General features: G+C 53.1%; 1 protein-coding gene across 1 annotated transcript; it reads left to right on the forward strand.

Moving 5' to 3' along the window:
- Positions 1 to 750: 750 nt before the first annotated feature.
- On the forward strand, positions 751 to 25347 carry Dmtn (dematin actin binding protein). Its single transcript, XM_027926954.3, has 16 exons — positions 751 to 1022; positions 10385 to 10564; positions 10770 to 10844; positions 11222 to 11377; positions 12301 to 12345; positions 12695 to 12794; positions 13106 to 13162; positions 13419 to 13568; positions 15140 to 15264; positions 15827 to 15932; positions 23026 to 23090; positions 23242 to 23290; positions 23426 to 23433; positions 23614 to 23679; positions 23924 to 24004; positions 24143 to 25347. Exons 2-16 carry the CDS (start codon positions 10547 to 10549, stop codon positions 24254 to 24256), a joined length of 1215 nt encoding a protein of 404 aa, XP_027782755.1. The 5' UTR covers positions 751 to 1022; positions 10385 to 10546; the 3' UTR covers positions 24257 to 25347.
- Positions 25348 to 25707: the final 360 nt, after the last annotated feature.

Below are 25707 nucleotides of genomic sequence, written 5' to 3' on the forward strand. Positions count from 1 at the left end.
GGGCACCCCAGGCCAATGACAGAGGCCTAGAGTGGAGGAGGTTTTGCCAGACCGGGAAGGCAGGGCTTAGTAAATTCCACACTCCAGAAAGGGGACCCCCTGGCGGGAAGGGGAGAGTCAGGCTCCTTCATCTCTCTATTGCAGTTCCCCGGGCACTCAGGTTCCTGAAGGGCCAGCTGAGTCTCTGGTACTGAGGACCGGTTTCCTGCATCCTTGGGTGACCCATTCTGGTACCTCTGCCTGTACCCTCACCCTGAGAGATGGGGCCCCAGAGGCCTCTGCTGCTGCTGAAAGATGATGGGGTGGCTGTGAATGGGGTAGGAAGAAGGCACAGGTGCTTGGAGAGCCACATATTGTCCCCCTCAGTTATCAGTAGTGCACCCCGCCCCCACCCCCAGCTACTTGAAGTCTCTGGCTGTTTATGAGAAGGTTTGAGGGGCTGAGTGTGAGTGTGCGTGTGCGCGTGCACGCATCCGCGTGGGTGTCATAGAGTAGGGGTGTGGGAAAGGGGAAAGGACAGCGCAGTGGATTCTGCTTCGTCATGATGCCGGCTAATGCTTCTCTTGTTTGAGATGGATTGACTGCAGCCCGGGTGGAAGAGCGGCAATCCAAACACACACCCTCGCGGCCACTATCAGCTGGAGGTGGGGAGGGTGCGGGAGGGTGTGGGGAGCCGGCCAGTCAGCCAGCCATCCTGCTGCCCGCCCATCAGACGCGGGCTCCCCAACACGGGGACCCAAGCCGTGGTGTGGCTTGCGGAGCAGCAGGGTGGGGGCGAGGGGGGTGGGGGCCCAGAGGGGAGATCAGCGCTCAGCCAAGACCAGCTCCCCTCCTTTGCCAGCTCCCACCCCACCCACCCAAAGCCGGCTTTCTTCCTGTTATTTGTGCTTCGGAAAGCAAGGCTGGTTTCCTGCAAGAGACGCCTCTTACCTAGGCTCCTGAGGAAACGCAGCAGCAGCCTGTGGAGCAGGGCCTGCGCCTCCCGGGGCCTTAAGGGCGTCTGGGCCACAGCCTGGGAAGAGGTAGGTGGCAGGGTCTCCGCCTCTCTTCCCCTTTGTGGGCACTTTGGGCTGCAGCCCCTGCCTGGAGCAGGGCTTTGGGTGGTAGTAGGAACGCCCCAGCTCTGGCACCTTGCTCAGTGGGAAACAGGACTTTGGTGACCTAGGTTTGATGTGATCTGGGGAAGAGGGCCTGGGGCTTTCCATGCACAAGGAGTCCATGCTGCCAGTCCAGTACCCCCTTCTCTGGCCCTGCCTACCTAGTTTCACTGACCAGAAATCCTAGGGATGTGGGGGCATGCGTGGGGCAAGGGAGCGGTTCCCTCCTTGCTGAATAATGGAAGAAGAAGCCACAGCCAGCTACCCACCCACCAGGTGTCCTCCAGGTGGGAGAGGGCCAGTTAGGGGCCCCTATGCTGTTGATTTGGAGTCTGTTCCTGAGCCCCTCCTAACTCTGGCTGGCCAGGCTGGGTGGGGACCAGTGAAGAATGAGGCTAGTGGCAGGGCGCGGCTGTAGGCCTGGCCTCTGCTCTCCGGGTACTGGGACTTGGTTGCAATTGGGCCTGAAGGAGCTGGGTGCTGAGCAGACACAGGCCCTTCCAGGGTCCTGGGGTCACCATCCCAGCTCTAGAGGTTCCTAGGCCTAGCAGGACGAGCTTCCTTTCTCGGGCAAGAGCACCTGGTGGTTCCCTCTCAGGAGACTGGTTGCCAGGTTGTGAGAGTCAGGGGATGGGACCAGTCTAGAAGGCAGGCTGTGCAGCTGTGGGAATGGGGGACATGGGGAGGCTTCAGGGACTGGGATGGTAGGTCCTGTGAGTGTTGTTACTTGTACACGTGCACAGCTCAGGGATGGTGGCAGCATGTGGTGTGGGGGGCTGAAGGTAGAGAACGGTTGCCAAGGGGAGGATCAGTGGGTGGGTTCAAGTGGGTGTCCTCAGCACCATGTGTCGCTGTGTGGGGGCCTTGCTGGGAGAGTGGGGGCGTGATCTGGCAAGCAGGGCTGTGGAGTCTCCCTGCACGCACCTGTGTGCACGTGTTCTGTCTCTAACCGTGTTGTAAGAGCGGGACTGTGCTACCCATGTGCACCTGTAAGTCTTGTCTCAGTGCTGCCAGCCTCTCTGTGGCCTGGTCCACACCTGGGCCAGGGTGTTCTCTGGTGGTCGGATATCTGCAGGACTATTCTTTTGGAGCTCACGAGAGAACAGGGATGTTCCCAGAATTTCAAAAGCTGAATTTACTGTGAAAGCGCCCACCCTCTCCCACAACTCTTCCCATCTCGTTTGCACATGGGGACCAGATATAAGCAGGGGCTGGAGCAGGAGCAGGTTGGGACCAAGCAAGCTCAGGGGGCTGGGGAGCTAGAAAATGGGGACCTTGTCAAAGGGAGGTGTAGAGAGATTATCTTCAAACCCAGGGAAGAGAGAGACCCAAGAAAAAATGGACAAGTAGATATACATTTATGGGGGGTCAGAGGAGAAGGCAGCCAGAGGCTTAATCCTGTGGTCATCAAGAATAGTAGGGCAGAGCCTGGACAGGTGTTCTCTGGGCTCACACTGCCCCTGCCTGATCCTGTTCGGGGTGAGAGAGTGTCTAGGGACCCTAGTCTTAGCAGGCAGAACAAGGATTTTGAAAATTGCCTGGGGTGAGTAAGAAAATGAGAGAAGAAGAAGAAGTGCCCAGGTTTGCCATCCTTTGAAAGGTCAGGGGTTCAGGCCTGGTTTCAGTAGGGGACAACCTGGTGAGCCATTGGCCTACAGCAGGCCAAGCCCTCCCTTGTCCTGTGTCCTGCCCCACTCTCCAGCACATATACACACACACTGCCACTGGAGTGTGCCTGGTCCCTGCCCCGTGGTCTGCTTCCGGCCCTTGCCCTTCTCCCCACCCGGGGATGCTGTTTTGGGAACTGGTGACCTAGCTGGATCCTGCCTTTATTTCTGGCATTTAGTTGTTGCCACAGCAACTGCGGAGGTGGGGCCCAAAGGGGGAGAGGGAGAGGGTGAAAGGGAAAGAGAGAAGGAGGGAGAAAGATGAAGAAAGAAAGTCAAAAGGGAAGGAGAGGCAGGAAGACTGAAGAAAGGGAGGGGGCAAGGCAGTCACACTGAATGACACAGAGACAGGGCAGGGCGGGGCCAGCCTGACCCCAGCCCACTGGAACAACTCACCTCATTTCCTAACTCCCTTACTATCTAGAGGCCTCCAGCCTGGCTGACCCTGCCTGGTTGCACAGAGCTGGGTCCCCCCCCCCGCCCCCCACCGACTCCCCACTCCTGTTCTACAAGTGAGATTGGCAGACCAAGTTCCAAGTTCAGACTAAAGTGTCTTTGGGGGAAGTTCATTGCAAAAGCATTCATTGGCTTTGGCCCAAGCTGGCCTGGGTAGGAATTCCACCTTGACTCCCCTGGGGTGGCATTTGGCCAGTCACCCTCTCAGCCTCATCTCAAGTAAGAGTTCATTGGGGACATGTGAAAGTCCCTAGCACGGGCGCTGGCACAGGCAGTTAGTGGCTGGTAGAGGATGACAGCAAAGGTTGGATTAGAGACCCTGAGGCCTAAGGCTCCCGTTCTGCCTGGTGTTGGGGTGTAGGGGCTTGCAGGGGATGCCTTCCTTTCTCCAAGTCTAGGGCGCCACAGTCTGGATTCACCCTTGCCTGGAACAAAAGGCTTGGAGATGGGTGGGCACAAATTTAGAGGTTCCCCCCTCCAGGGCGAGTCTTATCACCTACTTCCCAGGGAGCTGCCTGGCTCTGGTTGGAGATGAGAGGGTGGGTGGTGTGAGGTGGGGCTGGGCTGGTGGCTCAGATAAGACCAGGACACACAGCTGGGGGAGGGTGGGGCTGAGATGGGAGGGTGAGAAGCCTGCTGGCAGCCTCCCAGAGCCTGGAAGGCTGAGGAGTCCCTTTGGCCACCTGGGCTTGCTGGCTGCCAGGCTTTCCCCTTCCCTCCCTCCCTCCCTTCCTGCTGCAGCCTGCCCTTTTGGTCCCTGTCTGTGGAGGTCGCTGGGACCTCTGGAATGCAGGGACCTAGGCAAGCAGTGTGCATGGATGGGAGAGGGCGCCGCGCCTGGAGGAGGCGCCCGCCCGCAGGAATAAGCTTTGGGGAAGGGGCTGCACCTGGGTCGAGTGGGCAGGTGCTGCCTGGTGATTTGAGAGGAGCCAGGAAGTGCTCACGAGCACGCTCATGCTTTCTCTCTCTTTTTCTTGCTACCAAGCCCAAACATTTTCCCTGCTTGCCTTCTGGCAACCTAAAATTTCAGCAGTTATAACTTTTTTCCTTAAGGCTCAGCCCAAATTTAAAAGCAAATGCTGGGCTGGGGCTGGGGCTCAGTGGTAGAGCGCTTGCCTGGCACTTGTGAGGTGCTGGGTTCAATCCTCAGCACCACATAAAAATAAATAAAAATAAAGATATTGTGTCCAACCACAACAACAACAACAACAAATATATATATATATATATATATATATATAATTTTTTTCTCTCCTCTAAAATATATATATATTTTAGAGGAGAGAAAAAAATAGAAAATGCTCCCCGAGGGCTATGATTGTATTTCTGTCTTTGGGACCTCCAGGGAAGTAACTGATCGATCAGCTCACTCTCTGACCCAGGACAGGCACTGGAACTAGATGTGGAACCCTGAAAGAGCCAGGGGCAGGAACCCCAAATGCTTTGTTCAAGACCTGCAGGGGGGCCTGCTGTGGATAAAGAGGGGCTGAGGGGTAAGGAACAGAGGGGCTGGTGACTAATGTCACAGTTTTGCATGGGGTGGTATGGTTTTGGAGCTGGGGCCTTCTGAGAAACTGAGGCAGCAAGAAGACCCCCTCTTCGATTCTTGTGACCAAGTCAGAAAGATTTTAGACACATGGCTCAGAGTAACAGGAATGACTTTATTGAAGGGATAGGAAAAGGGAAAGGGGACACTCTCAAGGAAGAGAGTGGGTCCTCTCAGAAGAGAGAGACAGTGTGCCTCTCCTGCTCTCCTGTTTTACTGGGGATCCCAGAGAAATTTCCAGAGAGAGAGAGTCCTTCCCAAGTCTACCTCTTTTTTTTTTTTTAAATTAGTTGGGCTATATCTTCTTTATTTTTTTTTAAACTGGAATTTGAATCCAGGGATGCTAAGCAACTGAGCAATATCTTCTTTTTTATATTTTGTTTAGAGACAGAGTCTTACTGAGTTGCTTAGAGCCTTCTAAATTGCTGAGTCTGGCTTTGAACTTGAGATCCTCCTGCCTCAGCCTCCTGAGCCGCTGGGATTACAGGTGTGCACCACCATGCCTGGGTTTTTTTCCTTTTCTTTCTTTTTAAATACTTTTAGTTGTAGATGATCATAATACCCACAATACCTTCATTTTATTTATTTTTACGTGGTGCTGAGGCTCTAACACAGTGCCTCACCCATGGGAGGCAAGTGCTCCACCACTGAGCTACAAACCCAGCCCCCAGGGCCACCACCTGACTTTTGATTGACAGCAGGGTGACATCAGACTTTCAAGTCCCCACTGTCATGGCAACACTAGGTCACTTTAGCCCACACTGACCAGTTCTAATTGGATTCTTAACCAGACATTTTTTTTAAATATTCATTTTAGTTGTAGATGAATATAATACCTTTATTTATTTACTTATTTATATGTGGTGCTGAGGATCAAACCCAGTACCTCACACAGGCTAGGCAAGCACTCCACCACTGAGCTACAACCCCAGCCCCTTAACCATACATTCTTGCAGATTTTATGGTTATGAAGAACTAATTCTTATCTCCCAGAGTTTCAGGTTCTGGTTACAAAAGTCTCCTCCTTCAGTGGAACTTGGGTTCCTCTTATCAGCACTATTTTGGGCCTGCATTTCTCCTGCAGTGAACAGGTAGTTTGCTGAGGAATGTGATATATCCTGTCCACTAAGGTCAGGCAGGGCTGCAGGTAAATTGCTCCTTAGAAATCATGTGGGGGGTCAGCACAGTGGGCCCATTTTATAGAATTATTCTCTTAACCTTGTGTTCCCACCATCACATCTGTCTGTCCCCTAACAGTGTTATGGTTAATGGGCTTAAATTTTACATAGTAATGTGTCCTTAACTGACTACTTGTTTAACTCAATTTCCTCATCCACAAACCTGAAACAATAATAATAATCACCTAGCAGGACTGGATGTCAGAATTAAGTGGAACAAAGAGTGTAAAGTGCCAGTCATAAAGATGATATTCCATAAATACCAACTGTATTATTATAATTATCATTATTATCACTGTTTGGGTGGTACTGGGGATCAAACCCAGGGCCTTACACATGCTAGGCAGGTGCTTTACCACCCTGCTATATCCCCAGCCCTTTTATATTCTGAAACAAGATCTTTCTAAGTTGTCCTGGCTGGCCTTCAACTTGGGATCCTCCTGCCTCAGCCTTCTGAGGAGCTGGGCAAGCCTGTGCCATCGTGCCTGGCACACACCACCTATTAAATCTTACTCTGACCATCAGTATCTGGACTCATATTCCCATGGGCTATGCCCATGGCCTGGTGTTTGTGCACATGTGAGTGCGGGTCTCAGTGTCTGACCACATGTGTGCCCTGGGACCCGGCTCACCCCGACCCCTCCCCACACTCCTTTCCTGGGCAGTTGCCACCTTGATGCCATGTTGGCTGACAGCCACTGCCCCCTCAGCACTCCAGCACATGGTGTTTAGGGGAGGGCACCAGGGCCACCTCCAGGCCTAGCTGGAGGCTCCAAAACACTCTTAAGCCACCCATTTTACCAGGCCCTCGCTGAGCTCAGTTCTACCTGCTCTTCAGAGAGAGCCTCCAAACTCTCCTCGCTGCCCTAGGCCACCTGCAAGATCAGCACAGAACCTCTCTCAGTCTCACTGGGAGAATACAAGTCTCTGGTTGGCTCCTTCTAAATGTCCCTATGTCCCTGTTACCCAACTTCTTGCCCTTTCCTCTCCTTTGAGGGAAGGAGCTCTCTTCCAAAGCCAGTGCTCCGCTTGGGCACAGACCCGTCCCCTTTCTCCCTGCTGGCACCTTGCTCCGACAAGTGTCCCCTCTCTGCTGCAGCCTCTGCATTCCCTTCTTTGCTGCCTCCCAAATCATGATTGACTCTCCTTCCCTTAAAAACGCGCAACTTGCCTCTTTCAAAGTCACCCTCCTGTCCTGCTAGGGCACTGCTTAGAAGTGCCACTTCCCCTTGGCATATAGCCTGGCCAGGCCCTGCCTCTCTGTCGTCCCAAACCAGGAGGCCATCAGGGCCTTGACAGGGAACTGGAGGGACATCACTCTGGCACCTCTCCCTGCCCTCCCTCCCCATGGCAACAGCCTCTGGCTCCCCTGGCACTCCGGTTTCAGAGCCCTTGCACTCCTCCCGTCCCCTGTCTCAACGTGGAGTGCACACTTAGTGGTCTCAGGCCTTTTGCTAAAGACACAGAGGATCACTAGACACACTCCCTGCCCAGGAGCTGGCCACCTCCTTTCCCATCCCCTTTCTGATTGTGCCCTCCCTGGCTATTTCTTTCTTCCAGTCCCAGAGTGTTTCTTGGGATGCTGTTCTGACCTTCCTTCTCCCCCAGCAGTCACTGGGTTCAGACCACCACCCCAGGCAAGTAACTCCCAAACCACCTTTCCCAGCCCAGCCCCACCCAGCTGCTTTCCTCCTGGACCTTCCCACCTGCCTGCCGGCTGCTTCCTGCCACCTCCACCTGTCCCCTCCCCCTCCCAGTCTCTGGATGGCGCCTGCCCTCCCCTGGGGGGTCCAGTCTTGCTTTGCACCAGCTGCCTCTAGGTTTCCTGGTTTGCTTGCTTCCAGTCCTCAGCCCCTGCCCAAGTCTAGACCTTCACAATCCTCTGCTTAAATACTACCGCAGCTCCCTGTTGTTCTCCCTGTGGACTGTCCAGTCCAGCTCCAGGGCTGCAGCTAGAGTCATTTCCCCCAAACAGTGTATGGATCCTGTCACTTCTTTGGTTAAAAAAAAAAAACAACTAAGTTTTTACTTCTATGATCCCTCTTTCCCATAGAACATAATCTAATTTCAGTGTGGGATCCTCTTACTGTCCCAAAAGTATCTCAAGCTCCCGAGCTCTACCATCTAGCTATATCTGCCATCCCCCAGACAGACCCATTGTGTCCCCTTTCCACCTTTGCTCATGTCACTTTCTTTGTCAAAATTTCTTTTTTTTTTTTTTTTTTTTTGGATGACCTCAAACTTGACCTCCTCCTCCAAGGAAGCTTATTTCCCCAGCCAATACCCAGGCAGGAGTAATCTCTCTCCCTGTCTCCTCCTGGTCTGTGCTGTCTTCCTGCACATGTGATTCTCTATCTTCCACTGGAGCTATCTGCAGTCATGCCTTCTTTCTGGAACGGCAGCTAAGTTGCTTTGACTCATCTTCCTGTTCTCCTTGAGGCTCATCACAGAGCATCATGCTGTGCTTGGTGCAGAATAGGTGCTCAGAAAGGATTTGTTGAGTGGATGGATAAAACAATACATGCCTGGGTGGGTGGGCGAGGGATGGATAAGCATTTGCTTCTAGGGCTGAGCCAAATGTATAGCTAGTGTGACAATAGCTATTAGCAATAGTAAAAGTCAGAGCAGAGTGGGAAGACTGTACAGCTCTTCTAAAGTGTACGAGAATGGATTTCGTTGCTTACACCTAGTTAAAAGCGTCCCACAGTGAGCACTAAGAAGACAAGGGGAGGATGAGGCTCGGAATGGAGTCTTCTCTCTTTTTTAATCTTTGGTATTTGGGGTTAGTCTCACTGAATTGCTGAGACTGATCTTGAACTTGCAATCCTCCAGCTTCAACCTTCCGAGTTGTTGGGATTAAAGCGTGCACCAGCAAGCCTGGCTGAATGGGAGTCATTCCTTGAGAACCAGATGCCTAGTGTGCGTCAGGTGGCCAGAGTCTTGTCTTGGAGGTTCTAGGATTCCAAGAAGACTTGAGAAATCGAGCAGATTCTAGTCTGTACCCATGGTACACAGAATAGACACCATGGATTAGGCCATGCTGAGAAGAGTCATTTTGAGTGCCTTGACCCTGGACAAGTCTTTTTACCTCTCTGAGCCTCAGGTTCCTCATCTGCAGAATGGGTCTACCATATAGGATTGTTGTGGTAACGAGACAGCTCTCCTCGTCGTTGTTGCCCTCCAGAGTTAGGAGTCGGGCAGCGTGTGATCAACTGCTTAGTTACATGGCTCTTTTTTAGGTCCACTGAAATTCAGAGGTGGGTTTGCCAGTGAGGACTAGAAGAGTGGGGAAGTGGATTTGCAGATGAACCTGGAAGCTTGGGTGGCACTGGGGAGGCAGAGATGTGGGCAGAGGTGTGCCAGGATGTGAACTAAGGCCTGGAAGTGGGAAAAAGGACTGCTTGTGTGGCAGGTGGGTGGTTTGGTGGATGGCCTGATACAAAGTACAGGTGAAAAGATGAGGAGCACCAATAGCCCCCCTCAGTCCTTTGTGGCTTTTGCCAGGAATGGCTACAGAAAACCCCCCTAAGTCATCAGTCCATGAGGAGGTAGAACTAATAATAGCTACTCCTTTACATGGAATGTATCATATTTTACACACTCTACTCTTATTACTTACCTGATACTCATAGCAATCCTGTGACTCGGGGATTATTACTACTCCTCATTATATAGATGAGAAATATGAAACACAGGAGGGGTAAATAACTTGCCCAAGGTCACACAGCATCCAGAGTAGCAGAGTTCCTCAAGCTGAGGCACCCTGGCTTAAGAGCAGTTCCAAGCTTGTAGCCACCACGTTAACCTCCTTGTACTTTCTATAGCTGACAGCTCTCTTCATTTTTGTGGCTTACTGGCAGCATATGGATAGGCAGCTCTGCTGGCACTGCCACTGCCACCCTGGACCTAGCTGGAGACTCCCTGCATGTTAAGGGGTCCAGTGCAGGGAGTGGGGGGAATTGCTGGGAGAGTCACCAGGAAGGAGAAGGCTTGGGCCTCCCTCTGGGGCAAGCCGCCGTTTCCAGCCAGTGGCCTGGCCTCGTGCACTTGGCTCCACGGCCCCTTCCTGCCCTGCGTCCACTCTCTCCTGAGTATGACTAAGTCCCTCTGCGTTAGAGCATCCCCGGGAGAATGGGGAAAGGAGACCGACGGGGAGTGGGCCTAGCGGCCTGAAGCCGGGACTCCGGCGGGGGCAGGGCACGGCAGGTGTGAGCGCGCAGGGGATGTAAAGGCCACCCGGCACTGGGAAGCCGGCTGACCCCTGCCGTCATTTCCTTTGGAGCCGGAGAACAATGGCTCAAAAACAAGTGCAGCGCGTCCGCTCGGCCGGCCGGTCCGCACGCGCGCCTGGTCGGGGCCGAGCGAACGGAAAGCTGAGGCCAGCGCCGCGGAGACCCGAGCCTAACGGCCCTCCTGGCGCCGCCCTCCCTGTCCTTCCAGACCTGCCTCGCGGTCAGCATCCTGGAGAGTCGCCGAGGGATGAGGATGCGACAGCGCGGGGGGACGCCCTTGCTGCGGGAGCCGGGCCGCGCCTGACCCCCTGTCCTCTCCCCGCGCACAGGCCTCTGCGAGTGAGCGGCGGCGTGGCGAGCTCCGGGCCGCATGGAACGGCTGCAGAAGGTGCGCGGGCTGCACCCGCCCGGGCAGGGGGCGCAGGGCCGGGTGGGGGCGGGCTGCCCGCGAGGGCCAGCTCGGGAGTCGAGGGTGCCACCTGGTGGCCGCCCGCCGCGCAGCACGCCGGGTCCCCAGAGGCCTAGGGCAGACCCGAGCCCCCGCCCTCGCACCCACGCACATGCCCACTCGGCCGCCTTCTCGCTCTCCCCAGCAACCTCTTACCTCCCCCGGGAGCGTCAGCTCCTCCCGAGACTCGAGTGTGCCCGGCTCTCCCTCCAGCATCGTGGTGAGTACCCCTGTCGGGCACCAGCAGCCGCAGGCCGGGAGGAGGGAGGGCGGCACCCGCTTGCTTCACTCACAGGCCCCCACTGCTGGTCCTGCCGGTGCTTGGCAGGTGGAGAGAAGCCAGAGAGCCAGGGAAGGTTCCCCACTGCCCCTGGCAGGGTCTAGCCTTGTTGCATTCAAAATGCTAGTCAAAGGACTATCCTGTCTTTTAAAACTATCTGTATCCCTAAACTTAAAACAATGAGCTGTCAACTTGTGAGAGTGGCCATCTAAAATGGCTGCCCACTTTCTTGGCAACAAACTAAGCCCAGCCAGCAAGGGTGGTGCCCTAGGTGAGGCTTCCAGCACATCTGTTCCATTTACCCCATTTCACTTCAGGCCAAGATGGATAACCAGGTACTGGGCTACAAGGACCTGGCTGCCATCCCCAAGGACAAGGCCATCCTGGACATTGAGAGGCCTGACCTCATGATCTATGAGCCCCACTTTACCTATTCCCTCCTGGATCATGTGGAGCTTCCCAGAAGCCGAGAGGTGAGTGGGGTTAGGGACTGGCTCCCCAGCCCACTGGCTGGTGACTGGAATCCCTCTGGGTCGTCTTTCCTGGAAGCCAGACTTCACCCAAGGAGAAAGGGACTGTGCTTGGGAATCAGGTGGGAATCATGGAATCGACCTGAATGACCAACCAGCATTTGGCAGAGAGCAGGCAGAAGAGCTCAAGGTTAGGGTGGGGCCACATGTAGGGAGCTGGGGGGCCACATGTAGGGAGCTGGGGGGACCACATGCAGGGAGCTGGGGAAGCCACATTTGAGCAGCGTCTCAAAGGGTGCGAGTAGGCAGCAAGAACAAAATGTGTAGAAAAAGCTTGGAGCTCTGAACTTAGAGGCTTGCAGTCCTAACTCAGGGCCCATTATGAGGTTGGGGCCTCTGTTTCCCCTCCTGTAACACACAGGTGACAGATAGCTCTGTTTGTCCACCCACAAGGTGCCTGAGGCAATACATGGGCAGGTACTTTGTCATTTGTATTTAAGAAAGGGACAGGGTCATGGCTGAGCAGTGAACTGGGGCCAAACTGTGGAGAGAGATTTAAATATCTGGCCAGGGAGCCCAGACTTCCTTCCTGGGTGCTTGATGGCATTGTCCCTGCCATTCCTTGTTAGGCTCTGAGGACAGGGCCTTAGCTGGTTGGCAGTTGGCCCTCAGAGCACCGAGCACACTGTTCCAAGATGGCGGGCTGCTTCGTGCTTCATACGGAAAGACTCAGGACTGGGTCCTGAGAACACTGGGAAGAAGGATGGAAAGCCTGAGCTTGGAAATGGCAAGGATCCCAGAGAGAAAAGAGTGGGCTAGGGAAGTGGGTGGAGTTGGGTGGAGGATGAAGAGGCCCCTTTGAGGTTCCAGGGATGAGGGTTGGATCCCACCCTTGTGACTCTGACCAGCCCCCTCTCCATTCACAGCGCTCTCTGTCGCCCAAATCCACATCCCCCCCACCATCCCCAGAGGTGAGTCTGTCCCACCCTGAAAGTTGCCCAGCCCTGCTCTGATGGGGCCCCAGCTCCCCTCCCCCCAGACATCCAGATTGAGCTCTGCCGAGTACAGGGGATGACAGACTCAGCAGATCCCAGCCCGACGCTGGCCAACTCTGTGCCCATCTGTCTGTCTGACCCAGGACTCGTTTAACACTCTCCCTGGGCAGATGGAGTCCTTGAATGCCCTTCCTCTGCCACAGCGTCGCTCTGGGGCTGGGATGTGGGCTGCCTGGGTAGGAAGAGGGAGAAAGGTGAAGTGGTGTCCCTGTGGGCCCGAGGGGCTACGTGGGGGACCTGGAAGCTGCACACTTCTGTTCTGCAGGTGTGGGCGGAGAGCCGGACCCCTGGCCTCATCTCTCAAGCTTCAGCCCCGAGAACCACGGGAACCCCCCGCACCAGCCTGCCCCACTTCCACCACCCTGGTAGGTGTGGTTGCATCTTCTCCTTGTCACTCTCCTTCCTCTCAAACCCCTATTCTCAATCCCCTGTTCTTAGGGATATGAGCTCACCACAGACCTGGCTGGACCCCAGGACTCAGGCAGAGCTACCATGACAGTGGGCCTGTCCTGTTTCCCTCCTCCCCAACCCCCCTGAGGGTCAGTCCAGGACCTCCAGTTCTGTCTGGGCTCTTGGTCCTGTCCCATGTGTCCCTTCCACTTGTCTCCACTCTCCAGCGTCTCCTGCCATCAGCATGTCTCCCTCCCTTCTCATCTGCTCTTGTTCCTTGTCACAGAGACCACCCGCCCAGACTCCAACATCTACAAGAAACCACCCATCTACAAGCAGAGAGGTGAGGGTCCCCCAACTTCCCAGGGTCCCCCTTCCTGCCACATGCTGGGGGGCCGTGGCGTGTGCCGAGGGGTGCCTGGGAGGGGACAGGAGATTAACCCTTCATGACATCATGTGATATTTGTCCTGTGCTCCTTGCAATCCATTGCTTCTATATCCAGGAGCTCACAGGTGTGAGGGGAGAGGTGTGGGAGCTGGGGGCACACTGGCCAGGTGGGGTGGGCTGTGTGGGTGCCAACTCTGGCCTCTGTCTGCAGAGTCCATGGGAGGCAGCCCTCAGAGCAAGCACCTCATCGAGGACATCATCGAGTCGTCCAAGTTCCCCGCAGCCCAGCCCCCTGACCCCAACCAGCCGGCCAAGATCGAAACCGACTACTGGCCATGCCCACCGTCGCTGGCTGTTGTGGGTAGGAAAAGCTGGGAGAGGGGAGGCTGGGACCCCTCCTCACTACTCCACCTTGGTCCCTATTAAAGGGCCGTGAACCCAGTTCCACCCCACCCCACCCCATGCCCTGTGGCTTTTAGACCTACATGAACTGTCCCCACCCCACTGAGCACCTGCCCCTGCTCCCCTGTGGCACTACAGTTAGTCATTCCTCCCAGTTCCCTTCATTGATCTGGTCACTCAATAGACATTTCTTAAACTTCTGCTGTGACCCAGGCCCTGTGATAGGAGCTCTGGAAGAGAGAAACAAACGAGAGGACTTGTTTCCAGGAATTTAAGCCATGTTTTTTTCCAATCCCTGTTTTCTTTCATACCAGGGATTGAACCCAGAGGTGCTTAGCCACGGAGCCGCATCCCAGCCCTTTTTATGTTTTACTTAGAGACAGGTCTCGCTGAGTTGCTTAGGGCCTTGCTAAGTTGCAGAGCCTGGCTTTGAACTCGAAATCCTCCTGCCTCAGCCTCCCAAGGTGCTGGGATTAGAGGCGTGCACCACAGCACCCAGCCCCATGTGTCTGTTTTCTACCCAGCTTCACAGCAAGGGGAGGAAATGTTACTCTTACTTTGAATTTTTTTTTTTTTAAGTAGGGATTGAACCCAGGGGTGCTCTACTACTGAACTACATTTCCAGCCCTTTTTATTTATTTTTCTTTTGAGATAGGGACTCACTAAGTTGTTGAAGGACTGCTAAGTTGCTAAGACTAGCCTCAAACTTGTGATCCTCCTGCCTCAGCCTCTCAAGTTGCTGAGATTACAGGCATGTGTCACTGTGCCCAGCTTTATTTTTATTTTTATTTTTTGAGTTATTATTACTATTTTTGGTGCTGGGGATAGACTTTGTGTATACTAAACACATGCTCTCCCTCTGAGCTACACCCCTAGCCTCTATTTAATTAAATTAATTACTTTATTAATTTATTAATTTTTATTTATTGTGGTCCTGGGGATTGAACCCAAGGCCTCATGCATACTTGACAAGTGCTCTACCACAGAGCCACCTCCCAGCCCCTTTATTTTATTTTTTGGGGGTAACAGGGATTGAACTCAGGAGCATCCAACCACTGAGCCACATCCCCAGCCCTATTTTGTATTTTATTTTAGAGACAGGGTCTCACTGAGCTGCTTAGCGCCTTGCTTTTTCTGAGGCTGGCTTTGAACTCACAATCCTCCTGCCTCAGCCTCCCCAGCTTCTGGGATAACAGGCATGTGCCACCGCACCCAGCTCTCCCTTTATATTATTTTTTTAAAGGACTTATAGTTCTGGGCTTGGTGGCACAAGCTATAGTCCTACCTACTCCAGGGGCTGAGGAGGGAGGATTACTTGAGCTCATGAGTTTGAAGCCAATCTGGACAATGTGGCAATACTCCCATCTCAAAAAAAAAATTTTTTTTTCTTTCAAATTAAAAAAATTTAAATAAAAATAAAAAAGAATTTGTAGCTCATCAAGAGCCATCCCAGTGCCATGTGCAGCGCCAGCCTCTGAGACACGCTTGTTGACCCCTGGCTGATTGGCTGCGCTGCCTCTTGTCTCCTAGAGACCGAGTGGAGGAAGCGGAAGGCATCTCGCAGGGGGGCAGAGGAAGAGGAGGAGGAGGAAGATGACGACTCTGGGGAGGAGATGAAGGCGCTCAGGGAACGTCAGAAAGAGGAGCTCAGTAAGGTAGCGTCTCGTGCCCCCTTGTCTTCTGGGGGACCGGCGTTCTGGTCCTGTAGCTAGTCCACAGGGTTCATGGCAGAAGAGCATCCTTGTTGAACCAGTGAGAAATCCCTCTTCTTCCCGGGATTCCAAGTGCTGCTTTTGAAGGGACATCGGGACTTCTAGCTGCTTTGGGGGGATGTTAAAGCACCGAGGAGGGTGGGCCCATGGCACCAGGCTCAGCAGGACAAGCAGGTCAGGGGAAGAGAAAGGAGAGATGGGCGACTGGCCCAGGGAAGGGGAGAGAGTTGGGAGCCATGGAAAGGCTACCACCCATGATATGGGCTTGGGCTTTGGCCATGGTGACATGGGACAGGGAAGTCACTGCAGCAGAGTTCACCTGAGTGCTTTGAAGAACCTAATGTGGCTGTGGGGAAAGAACAAGGGCGTCCCTGGGCCCCAGGGCACAACCCAGCCACCTGGGAAAACCCTTCCTCCTCCTTCCTGCAGTTCCCAACTCTGGGCCTTGCAGAGGTGAGAGACGAGTACCTGTGTCTCAGCCTCATCTTCCACTTTCCTTCTTCAGGTTACTTCCAACTTGGGAAAGCTGATCTTGAAAGAAGAGATGGAAAAGTCGTTGCCTATCCGGAGGAAAACCCGCTCCCTGCCCGACCGGACACCCTTCCATACCTGTGAGTGCTGTAAAGGGGTTCAGAATCACTTGGCCAGACCCGGGCTGCACTGCAGTTGTCTGTTGAGTTGTGAGACACAGAAGGTGCGGGACCTGGTGTGGTCGGCAGGTTTTGTTTAATTTAACCAACACTAACCGAGGGTCTGCCACGCCCTGGGTACCGGGATATCACAAGTGAAAAAGTCCAGTCTCATCCTCTGGGAGCTTATGGTCAATGGGGAACTGACATGGAACCTGGGGTTCTGGCACATGTGGCAGGTGTTGGGACAGAGGGTGCAGTTGGTGTTTTACGAGGACAGTGACAGGGCCTGGTGGCTAACCTGTGTCTTAAAGAGTGAGACAGTGAGACAGACAAATGAGTGAGAAAGACCGTCATCACAGACATTGGGAACAGTGCAGAGGCATAGGAAGGGACATGAAGCCTCCTGGCCTGCTCAGAGAACTGCCAGGAGCCAGGATTGCAGAGCACAGAGGAGCACGCAGTGAGGCCAAGAGACTGGTGAACCGGGGCCTTGAGTGCTGGGCTTTTGGTGACCCCAGGTTTGCCTGGACTTCCCTAGAGCATGGTGACGATAGAGAGGAGAGACCTGGGGACCCCAAAATGAGAACTGCCAGGCCTCCTCACAAAGGCTAATCCAAAAGCCACATAGCATTACTTCTGTTGGCCAAAGCAGGTCATGAAGCAGCTAGACATAAGGAGGGGAGATAAGCTCTGCCTCTTGATGCAGGGAACTTAGGGTCGTGTTGCAAAAGGCAAGCAGGATAGGCATTGATAGTCCCAGCCATCTTTACAAATGATCTGTCACACTCTCCAGTCATCTGAGTGTGTTAGTCAGCTTTCCATCACTCTAGCAAAATACTTGAGGCAGCTAACTTTATAAATAAAAAAGGTTTGTTTAGTTCATAGTTCTAGAGGTTTTGGGGCTCACATCTTGCTTGCAGAGTACTGAGGTGGCACAGGGTTCACATGACAAGAGACAGCAGGTGCAGGTGTGCGTCTGTGTGTCTGTCTGGTTTCTCCCCCTCTTCTTATAAAACCATCAGGATTCAATCATGGGGGTTCTATCCTGATGACTTATCTAATCCTGATCACTTTCCAACAATGCCACCTCTGCACATCATAGCTGGATTAAGTCTTCGTCTTGTAGCACCTCACAATGAGGATTAGATTGCACTACAGCTTTGGGGGACACACTCAGACTGTACCCAAACCATAGTAGTAGGAGCAGCTGTAGATCTGCATGGGCCCAGGAAGCGGGGACGGATCTGAGGAGTACCTAGGAGGTGGAATGCCCTGCCGGGAATTTGGTGGCCCGAAGGATGTGGGGTGGGGAGGGAGGAGTAGGGCCTTGTCTTAAGTCCTGGGTGACAGACTCAGAACTGAGATGACAAGAGGTAGGTTCCAGGGAGAGGAATGGCCTGGTTTCAGGAGGGTTGGGTTTGAAATGTCCTGAAGAGCGTGTAAGCAGGGACCGAGTTCGGCTGCGCTGGGAGCGTGAGAGCCTTCAGCTTGGAGGTGGTAGTGAATCGGTGAGAGGATAAGGCTGTGGGTAGAGGAGGGAAGGACAGGGCGCTCAGGCTTTGCCCTGGGGGACACCTCAGTTAGGATCCAGTGGGAGGGCTGGTTGAGAGCAGCATGGGAAGGGCACGGTGCCTCAGAATGTGGGAGGCTGGCCTCCCAGAGGGCCCCTCCTCTGAGGCGTGAGGACAGCTGTGGGGACAGGCCAGCTCAGGACTTGAGGTTGTCTGCTGTGCTTCTGTGTGAGGTGAGGGGATCAGGGACTGGTGCAAGGTTTTACCTTGATGGCTGGGTTTCTTTTTTTTTGGTGGGGGGGGGTGGTACTGGGGATTGAACCCACGGGTGCTTAACCACTGAGCCACATCCTCAGCCCTATTTTGTATTTTATTTAGAGTCAGGGTCTCACTGAGTTGCTAAGTGCCTCGCTGTTGCTGAGGCTGGCTTTGAACTTGCGATCCTCCTGCCTCAGCCTCCCGAGCCACTGGGATTACAGGTGTGTGCCAGTGCTCGTGGCTTACCTCGATAGTTCTGCTGATCCACAGTATGGGATTCTTCCTCCATGGCTGGCAGCAGGAGGGCAGAGGTTGGGTTGATTCAAGATTAGTGTGTGTAAGGCAGGTGCTGAGGGCCAGGGAGGCCAGCACACTGCTGCAGAGGTGCCTGACCACAGGGAGAAGCTGAGAAGGCACTGGCTGTGGGCATGTAAGAAACTGGAGTTCTCTAGGAGATGGAGGAGCCAGGGTGGTGGGGTGGGACTGAGCGGGAGCTACAAACAAAGACGACTGCGGCCACCAAGTGGGTGTCTGACAGCTTCGAGGTACAGCTATGGTGACCGACAACAGGCTCTGGGGTGTGACCCTTTGTTTTTCTTTCACTGGAGCTGGAACCCAGGGGTGCTTTACCACTGAGCCACATCCCCAGCCCTTTTTATAAAAGAGACAGAGTCTTGCTGAGTTGGTTAGGGCCTCACTAGGTTGCTGTGGCTGGCCTTGAACTTGCAATCCTCCTGCCTCATTCTCTCCAGTTGCTGGGATTCTGGGTGGTGTGTACTACCCGCTTGGCAGTTCTTCTGATGAACAGAGGGAGAAGCCCCTGGGACTGGGAATTGAAGGACCTATAGAGTGACACGTGGCTAGGATGTGGAGAGTGCCCAGGATGCAGCACAGGGTGAGAAGTTCCAAAAGGCATCTTAGAAAACATGCACTCAGTAGTCAAGGGCTGGAGAAAGGGGTAGACAGAAGGATGCTCCAGGTTGGATTCTCCCTCGGTGTTCTACCAGGTTCTTCTGCTCAGCCAAAAAAGAGCCTGTGACTTCCTTTTGGGCTTTGTGAAGTCGAATAGCCAACTACTACCTGAACGCCACTTTCAGCATGGACTTATGCATGATCCATGGTCATGGGATTCTGTAGGTTACTGTCGTATTTGATCACCCTTAACAGTTCTGAAGCATGACAGGCATGCCTTTCTGACTAATGGTAGCCTCGCAACTGTCAGTACCAAACATAAGTAAGGAGCCCAGCACAGTGGCACATGATTGTAATCCCAGCTACTCAGGAGGCTGAGACAGAAGGATCACAAGTTTGAGGCCAGTCTTGGCAATTTAGCGAAACTCTAAGCAACTTAATGTCTCAAAAAAAAAAAAAAAAAAAGAGTAGGGATGTGGATCAGTGGTAGAGCTTCCCTGGGTTAGTTCCCCTGTAACAAACAAAAAAACAAACAAGCACAAAATATCGGTAAGCACCTAGAAGTGATTTGCAGTGAAAAATCTTCCTATGTGTTTGGCAGGTTGAGATGGCATCAGTTGGTCATGGTATAAATGTGTACTTACTGCAAGAGTGCACAGCGTTTCAGTAATGAATGGTGATTGCAAAAGCTGATGATTTCCCATACTGGTTGAGTATTTCTTATCTTAAATGCTTGGGACTAGAAGTGTTTCAAATTTTGGAGATTCCCACCCCTTCAGATTTGGGAGTATTTGTATAAACTTTACTAGCTCAACACTCCTGATCCTAAAATCTGAAATCAGAAATGATGCTACGAAATCCAAAACCTTGTAAGCATGATGTCAGCAAAATTTTGAAGAACTTAAAAAAATAATAATCACAGTATTTTTATTCCCTTGTCAAGATTTGCTTAGAAATGGGCATTCGAGTTTATTCTGGTCAACACAAAGTGAGGGGGAGTTTGTCTTGGAAAAAAGTGTGACCACTCTCGTAGAAAAGGTACAAAGAGAAACTAGTTCTTCTTCTTCTTCTAGAGATGTCATGCCTGGATGTGGTACCTAAAACTGTTTTTGAAGAATTTCAAAATTTTAAAGAATTTCAAAATTTCAGATTAGGGATGCTAAACTTGTCCAAAAAGAATCCTTAGGTTCCCCCTGGGTGTGTTGGTGCAGGTCTGTAATCCCAGCATCTCAGGAGGCTGAGGCGGAGGGTCACAAGTTCAAGGTCAACCTTGGCAACATAGGGAGACCCTGTCTCAAAATAAAAAATAAAAAGGGCTTGGGATAGCTCAGTGGTAGATTGCCCCTGGGTTCAATCCCCAGTAGCAAAAATAAGTAAATTAATAAATAAAATAAAAGAATGTTTTTAGGAAGATAGCTTCTTACAGTTTCAAATCTACCGAGGATGAACAAATTTATGCATGTATATGTATTTGTTTATTTATTTATTAAGCATGGGAAGAGACTTTACTCAGGACCCTCATAATAGATATCAAGACCTTTGCAAAGGGATCTTGGAGTGGAGGAGAGTGACTGGGTTTAACTCTAAATGCAGTGTGAGCAAGCAGGAGCTTACAGCAAGGAGCATGGTGTGTGTGTGTGGTGGTGGTGGGGCAGGGTGTCAGTGGCTAGAAAATGACTAAAAGGAAGATCAGGGTGAAGGGAATTCTGGCTAATTTGACCATACAGGATTCTTTTTAGAGACAGAATAGGGTGACCAGACATCACCCAGGGAAGGTAGCAGGTGAGGAGCCTGACCAGAAGTGGAGGATGAACAGGCATTGGGGAAGCCTGTGTTCTTGCTAAACTGACTGAGCAGGATTCTTTGATAGCCCTGGATTTTACAGGAAAATGCATCCACCAGCCAGGTGTGGTGGCGCACACCTGTAATTCCAACGGCTTACAGGGCTGAGGCAGGAGGATCTTGAGTTCAAAGCCAGCCTCATCAATTTAGTAATGCTCTAAGCAACTCAATGAGACCCTGTCTCTAACATAAAAGTACAGAAAAAGGTGGAGGGCACTGGGGATGTGGCTCAGTGGTTGAGTGCCCCTGGGTTCAATCCCTGGTACAGAGAGAGAAGGAGGGAGGAAGAAAATGCACCAACAGGCATAAGAGAGGGTTCTGCAGTCTGGCAGAAGTTTGGCCAAGCTGAGAGAGTCTCTCTCTCTCTCTCTCTCTCTCTCTCTCTCTCTCTCTCTCTCTCTCTTTCAACATTTTGATAGTTGTCAATGGACTTTATTTATTTGTGGTGCTGAGGATTGAATCCAGTGCCTCACACATGCTAGGCAAGCGCTCTACCTCTGAGCCACAACCCCAGTCCCGGTTTCCCATCTTGTTCAAGAAAAGAGACATTCTTCTCTCCTTTGAACAATATAAATCCATATTCTCATTTGGTTGCCTTCGATTTCCTAGGAACCAGTCGAATCATCTGTTGGGACTGAGGAATAAAGAATAGTTGCTGGATGGTGCTAAAAGCCAGGGATTTAATGAGAATGAATTTCTATGCAAATAAATAAAAATTGGATTATTCCTGTGGTGGGAAACCCAGTGTCTGAGTCCAGAGGGAAGCCAGCTGAGATTTCTCAAAGTTGGTTTTGAGGATAATGATGATCCAACAGATATTCTGGTTTGCAGCTTGAGTGTCTCTGGGGATGGCATCCAATGTTCTGATTAACCTTCTGAGTGACCCAGAGCCAGCAGCTTGTCTTCCTTTATAATCCCCAGCCACAAACCTTCTCAGTAGGAGGAGTGAAGTTTTGCAGTACTAGTTATCTGCTAGGAAGAATCCGGTCTCCCAGGATTTTCTTCTGCCTGTATTTTAGAATTTCCAAAGTCTGCTTAATTTCAGGAATCTGACCTTTTAGCCTCTTTTTCTTTTAAGCAAGTTTGAGTTCCGTAAATGTATACATTTGGTACTGTTCACCAGCTTCTTCCGTACTATATGTGCAGTCTGCTCCTCAGGCTGTTTCAGGAAGGAATCTCCGTCTTCCACAAACATGGCCTCAGGAATCCCCAGGTGGAGGCACAGCCTGTTCCCTGCAGCCACTTCTCCTATGCCAACGAGAGGCTAAACAAATTTAAGCAAAAATACCTGTCAAAACAACTCCTATAGAGCCTGTATGTATACTGTGTGCAATATAGGTAGCATATAAACTGCACAGAGCCTGCGGTGGTGCATGCCTAGCTGACTTGGGAGGCTGAGGCAGGAGAATTTGCAAGTTTGAGGCCAGTCTCAGCAATTTAGCAAGGACCTAAGCAACTTAGCTAGACCCAGTCTCAGAATAAAAAACAGAAAGGGATGGGAATGTGGCTCAGTGGTTAAGTGCCCCTGGGTTCTATCCCTAGTACCAAAACCAACCAACCGAACAAAAAACAACTGCTATAGAATGCCAGCTATTTCCAGTAATTGGGGATGAAGGAGCACATTTGGGGAGGTGGGGCTGGGGCTGGAATCCAAGGTCTCACTCATGATAGGCAACTGCTCTACCACTGAGCTATACCTCCAGCCCAGTGAAGGAGCTTTGAGATCCATTCAAGCTAAGAATCTTAGTTATGAAGTTCTTTCTAGCAAAGAACGTTACTGAAATCAATTTTCTAGGATTGTTATCCACAGTGCTTGGTTTCGAGGTCTTATGAAATGTGTAAGTTGCTGGGGACATCCAGTAACAGAAATGTGAAGTAGGCTGGCTGCTGGTGTGACCTCCAGCCGACTGTGCCCAAATGTTGATGGCTTCTATATTATAACATCGGATGTTCAAAATTTGATTGCTGGTTGGGTGTGGTGGCACATGCCTGTAATTCTTGTGAGTCTGGAGGCTGAGGCAGGAGGATCACAAGTTCAAGGGCAGCCTCAGTAACTTAGCAAGATCCTGTCTCAAAATAAACAATAAATATGTTTGGGGTTGTAGCTCAATGGTAGGACAACCCTGGGTTCAATCCCCAGTACCACAAAATAATTTTTTTTGTTTGGTTTAGTAACAGTGTTAGTTAAATTATAATAATAATTCAATTATTTTGGTTAGACTTAGGTTTATTTGTATATCCTAGAAGCCTGTTTCATGACAGCAAGCCTCTACTTTGGCTCTGGATTTTCACACTTAGACTTTTGGTCCAGTTGGGCATTTGGTGTGCTTTTAGTTAGAGAGGAGGGAGGGGGCAATCTAGATAGATCACGAACCCCAGCACTGTGTCGCTTGCTGAAGTCCACGGGTAGCAACTGGGAGCCAGCCAGAGCGCACTGGGATCCCCGACTTCCCCTGTCTCTGCCCAGCACTGGCGGGGGAGGCCAGCAGGGCAGCCCTCTCGGGAAAGACTATCAGGTCCGAGGGACTGAGCCTCTTGCTCTCTTCCAGCCTTGCATCCAGGGACGTCTAAGTCGTCTTCTCTCCCCTCCTATGGCAGGACCACCCTGAGCAGGGTAAGGCCTCAGGGTCGCAGGCTGGTGGGAGAGGCTGCATGCAGGGTGCTTCTGGGGGACTGAGCGCGGGGGAACGGGGAGGCCTTCAGAGTGAAGGGGACCAGTGCGGAGCATCCTCAGCTTCCTCTGATCCGTCTGTGTCCTCTCCTAGCTACAGTCCACAGACTTCAGCCCTTCAGGAAGTGAGGCTGGAAGCCCAGGTGAGAAGCGGGCTGGAGAAGGGGGAAGGGGCAGCCTGCGGGTGGGGGTCTGCATGAGGTGGCGGCTGCTGAGCTGCCGGGTGTGGAGCTGCCCTACCTGGGCTGGCCTCTGAACAACACTCTTATCTCCCACAGGCCTGCAGGTGAGTGCCCCCTGGAGGGGAACAGGCGGAGCGCCAGGAGCCAGGGCCGGGCACCTGGCAGTGTGGGGGAAGGGGGGTGTGGGGCCAAGGAGTGAGCTGGAGGAGACCGAAGAGGCCCAGGGTAAGGCTGGGAAGGTCTCCCTGCCCCACTCTGGCTCACTGCGGCTTTGGTCTCCCCAGAATGGAGAGGGCCAGAGGGGGAGGATGGACCGGGGGAACTCCCTGCCCTGTGTGCTGGAGCAGAAGGTGAGGGCAGGGGACCTGACCGCCACAGCGGGGTGGGCAGTGGGGGGGTGAAGCCAGGCAAGTTGGATGCGCTTGGGGTCCTCCTGGAGATGGTCCGGGCAGCAGCAGGGGAGCTGTGGGAGGTGGATGGCGAAGTGGCATGAACCTCAGTGGCCTCTGCAGGTGGACAGGGGGCCTGGGGAGGAGAGGGGGAAACATGGACAGGAGCTTCTCCGAGCCTCAGATGCCCTCCCTGCCCCCTCAGATCTATCCCTATGAAATGCTGGTGGTGACCAACAAGGGGCGAACCAAGCTGCCTCCAGGTGTAGATCGGATGAGGCTTGAGGTATGCAGGGGAGGCCCTGGGGGCGTGGGGCTACCAGTGGGGCTCCTCTCTGGTGGGGAGAAGACCTGGGCCTCTATTTGTGTCCCCTTAGTCCTTGGCACAGCCCCCACCCTGAGCTGCCTGTGTGTCCCCTCGCAGAGGCATCTGTCCGCGGAGGACTTCTCGAGGGTCTTTGCCATGTCTCCTGAGGAGTTCAGCAAGCTGGCCCTGTGGAAGCGGAATGAGCTCAAGAAGAAGGCCTCCCTCTTCTGACTGCCTGCCCATCGTCTCCACGACCAGCCCCTCTCCTATGCTGCTTCAGGGCCCTGGAGCTGGGGCCACTTGACCCCGCAGCGTCCTCTTCCCCTGGTGGGCTAGGAGCAGTGGGAGGCGGGGCACAAGCAGAGTGGGTTCCATTCCTCAGGGCGAGGGGGTGCCCGGGCCTCTGCAGTCCCAGAGCCGTGAGGCACGGACTTCCTTCCCCACAATGGGCCGGGGCCTCCTTCTCTTGTCCCTGGTCCGCACTGCCCAGCCAAGCCCAGCACATACAGAGTTAAAGTTTGCACCCTCTCCCTGCCTGTCACCCCACACGAAGGTCCCCAGAATCAGGTGAGGAGAAATGAAGGGTGTGCTAAGTGGTTAGACTATCACCTGTCCTGCACAGTAGGTGGGATGAGGCCAGGTAGGGACAGCTCTGGGACCCTGTGTCCGCCTGCCCAAGCACTCCATTCCCTTCTGACAGCTCCCTGCGCCTGGGCCTCCTGCTTCTCTGACTGGCAGGAGCAGGCTCCAGCGGGGCCTCCCGCAGGGTGGTCTGCCTACCCTCCAGCTTGCCCTGTCTTCTATTGTGACCCCCAAGCTTTGAAGCCTCCTACTCGAGCCCCATGGGCATCCGGCATCCACTGAATGTGTGGAGAAGCCCTGGCTTAGAGTGGAGATGCCGCCTATACAATGCCTGGCCTGCCACCAGCCTCGGGGAAGCCAGCCAGGGTGCCTTCTAGCACCTGCCCAGGGACCAGAGGAGCCCAGGCCTTGAGCCTCCCAGGAGGCAGGCTCAGTCCGTCTCTGAGAGTCCTGGCTCCCAGGCCCCGCCCATACCCATGCACCCCCCACCATGCTCTCTACAGAATGTAATTTATTGGGGCACCCCTGCTGCTTTCCTCACCCGACTCCCTGCCCTGCCCAGTCACGTGCCCAGCTTTCCTCCTCTCCAGATACGTATGTGTATATAATTATATATATATTTTTGCCCAGGTCTGGGTTTTGTTCCTGCCCAGACCCTGGCATTCCCTTTCCATGTGTGTGTGATCATGCTGGGAGGGGGGACTGTGCTTGGAATTAAAAGGTTGCATTGGGTCCCTAAATCTGTTCGTTCTCTGTGAGCCACCAGCCCTGGGTGAGAGGGACAGAAGCCGTGGGAGGGAGGGTTCACATGGGATCACATAAGAGTTGCAGTGGGTGCAGAGATGGTACCCACACTACCCTGCCTGAGCCCCAGGCCCCAGAAGCAGGGGCTAGGTCTAAGCATCTGCCTCCTCTCCGTTAGGGGCTCTGTGATGGTGGCAGGGAGGTGGCAGGAGGGAGACAGAAGCCTTAGTGTTTAGGGCTGGAGGGAACTTGAAAGGAAGCTTGAGATGACCACCTCTGTCTTCCTCCAGGACCCTGAGTGCTCACCTTGGCGGTCAGGCTCATCAGCATCAGACCTGATTGCACCTCCCTGGGGG

This window comes from Marmota flaviventris, chromosome 3, assembly GCF_047511675.1.
Source record: "Marmota flaviventris isolate mMarFla1 chromosome 3, mMarFla1.hap1, whole genome shotgun sequence".
Lineage (NCBI taxonomy): Eukaryota > Metazoa > Chordata > Mammalia > Rodentia > Sciuridae > Marmota > Marmota flaviventris.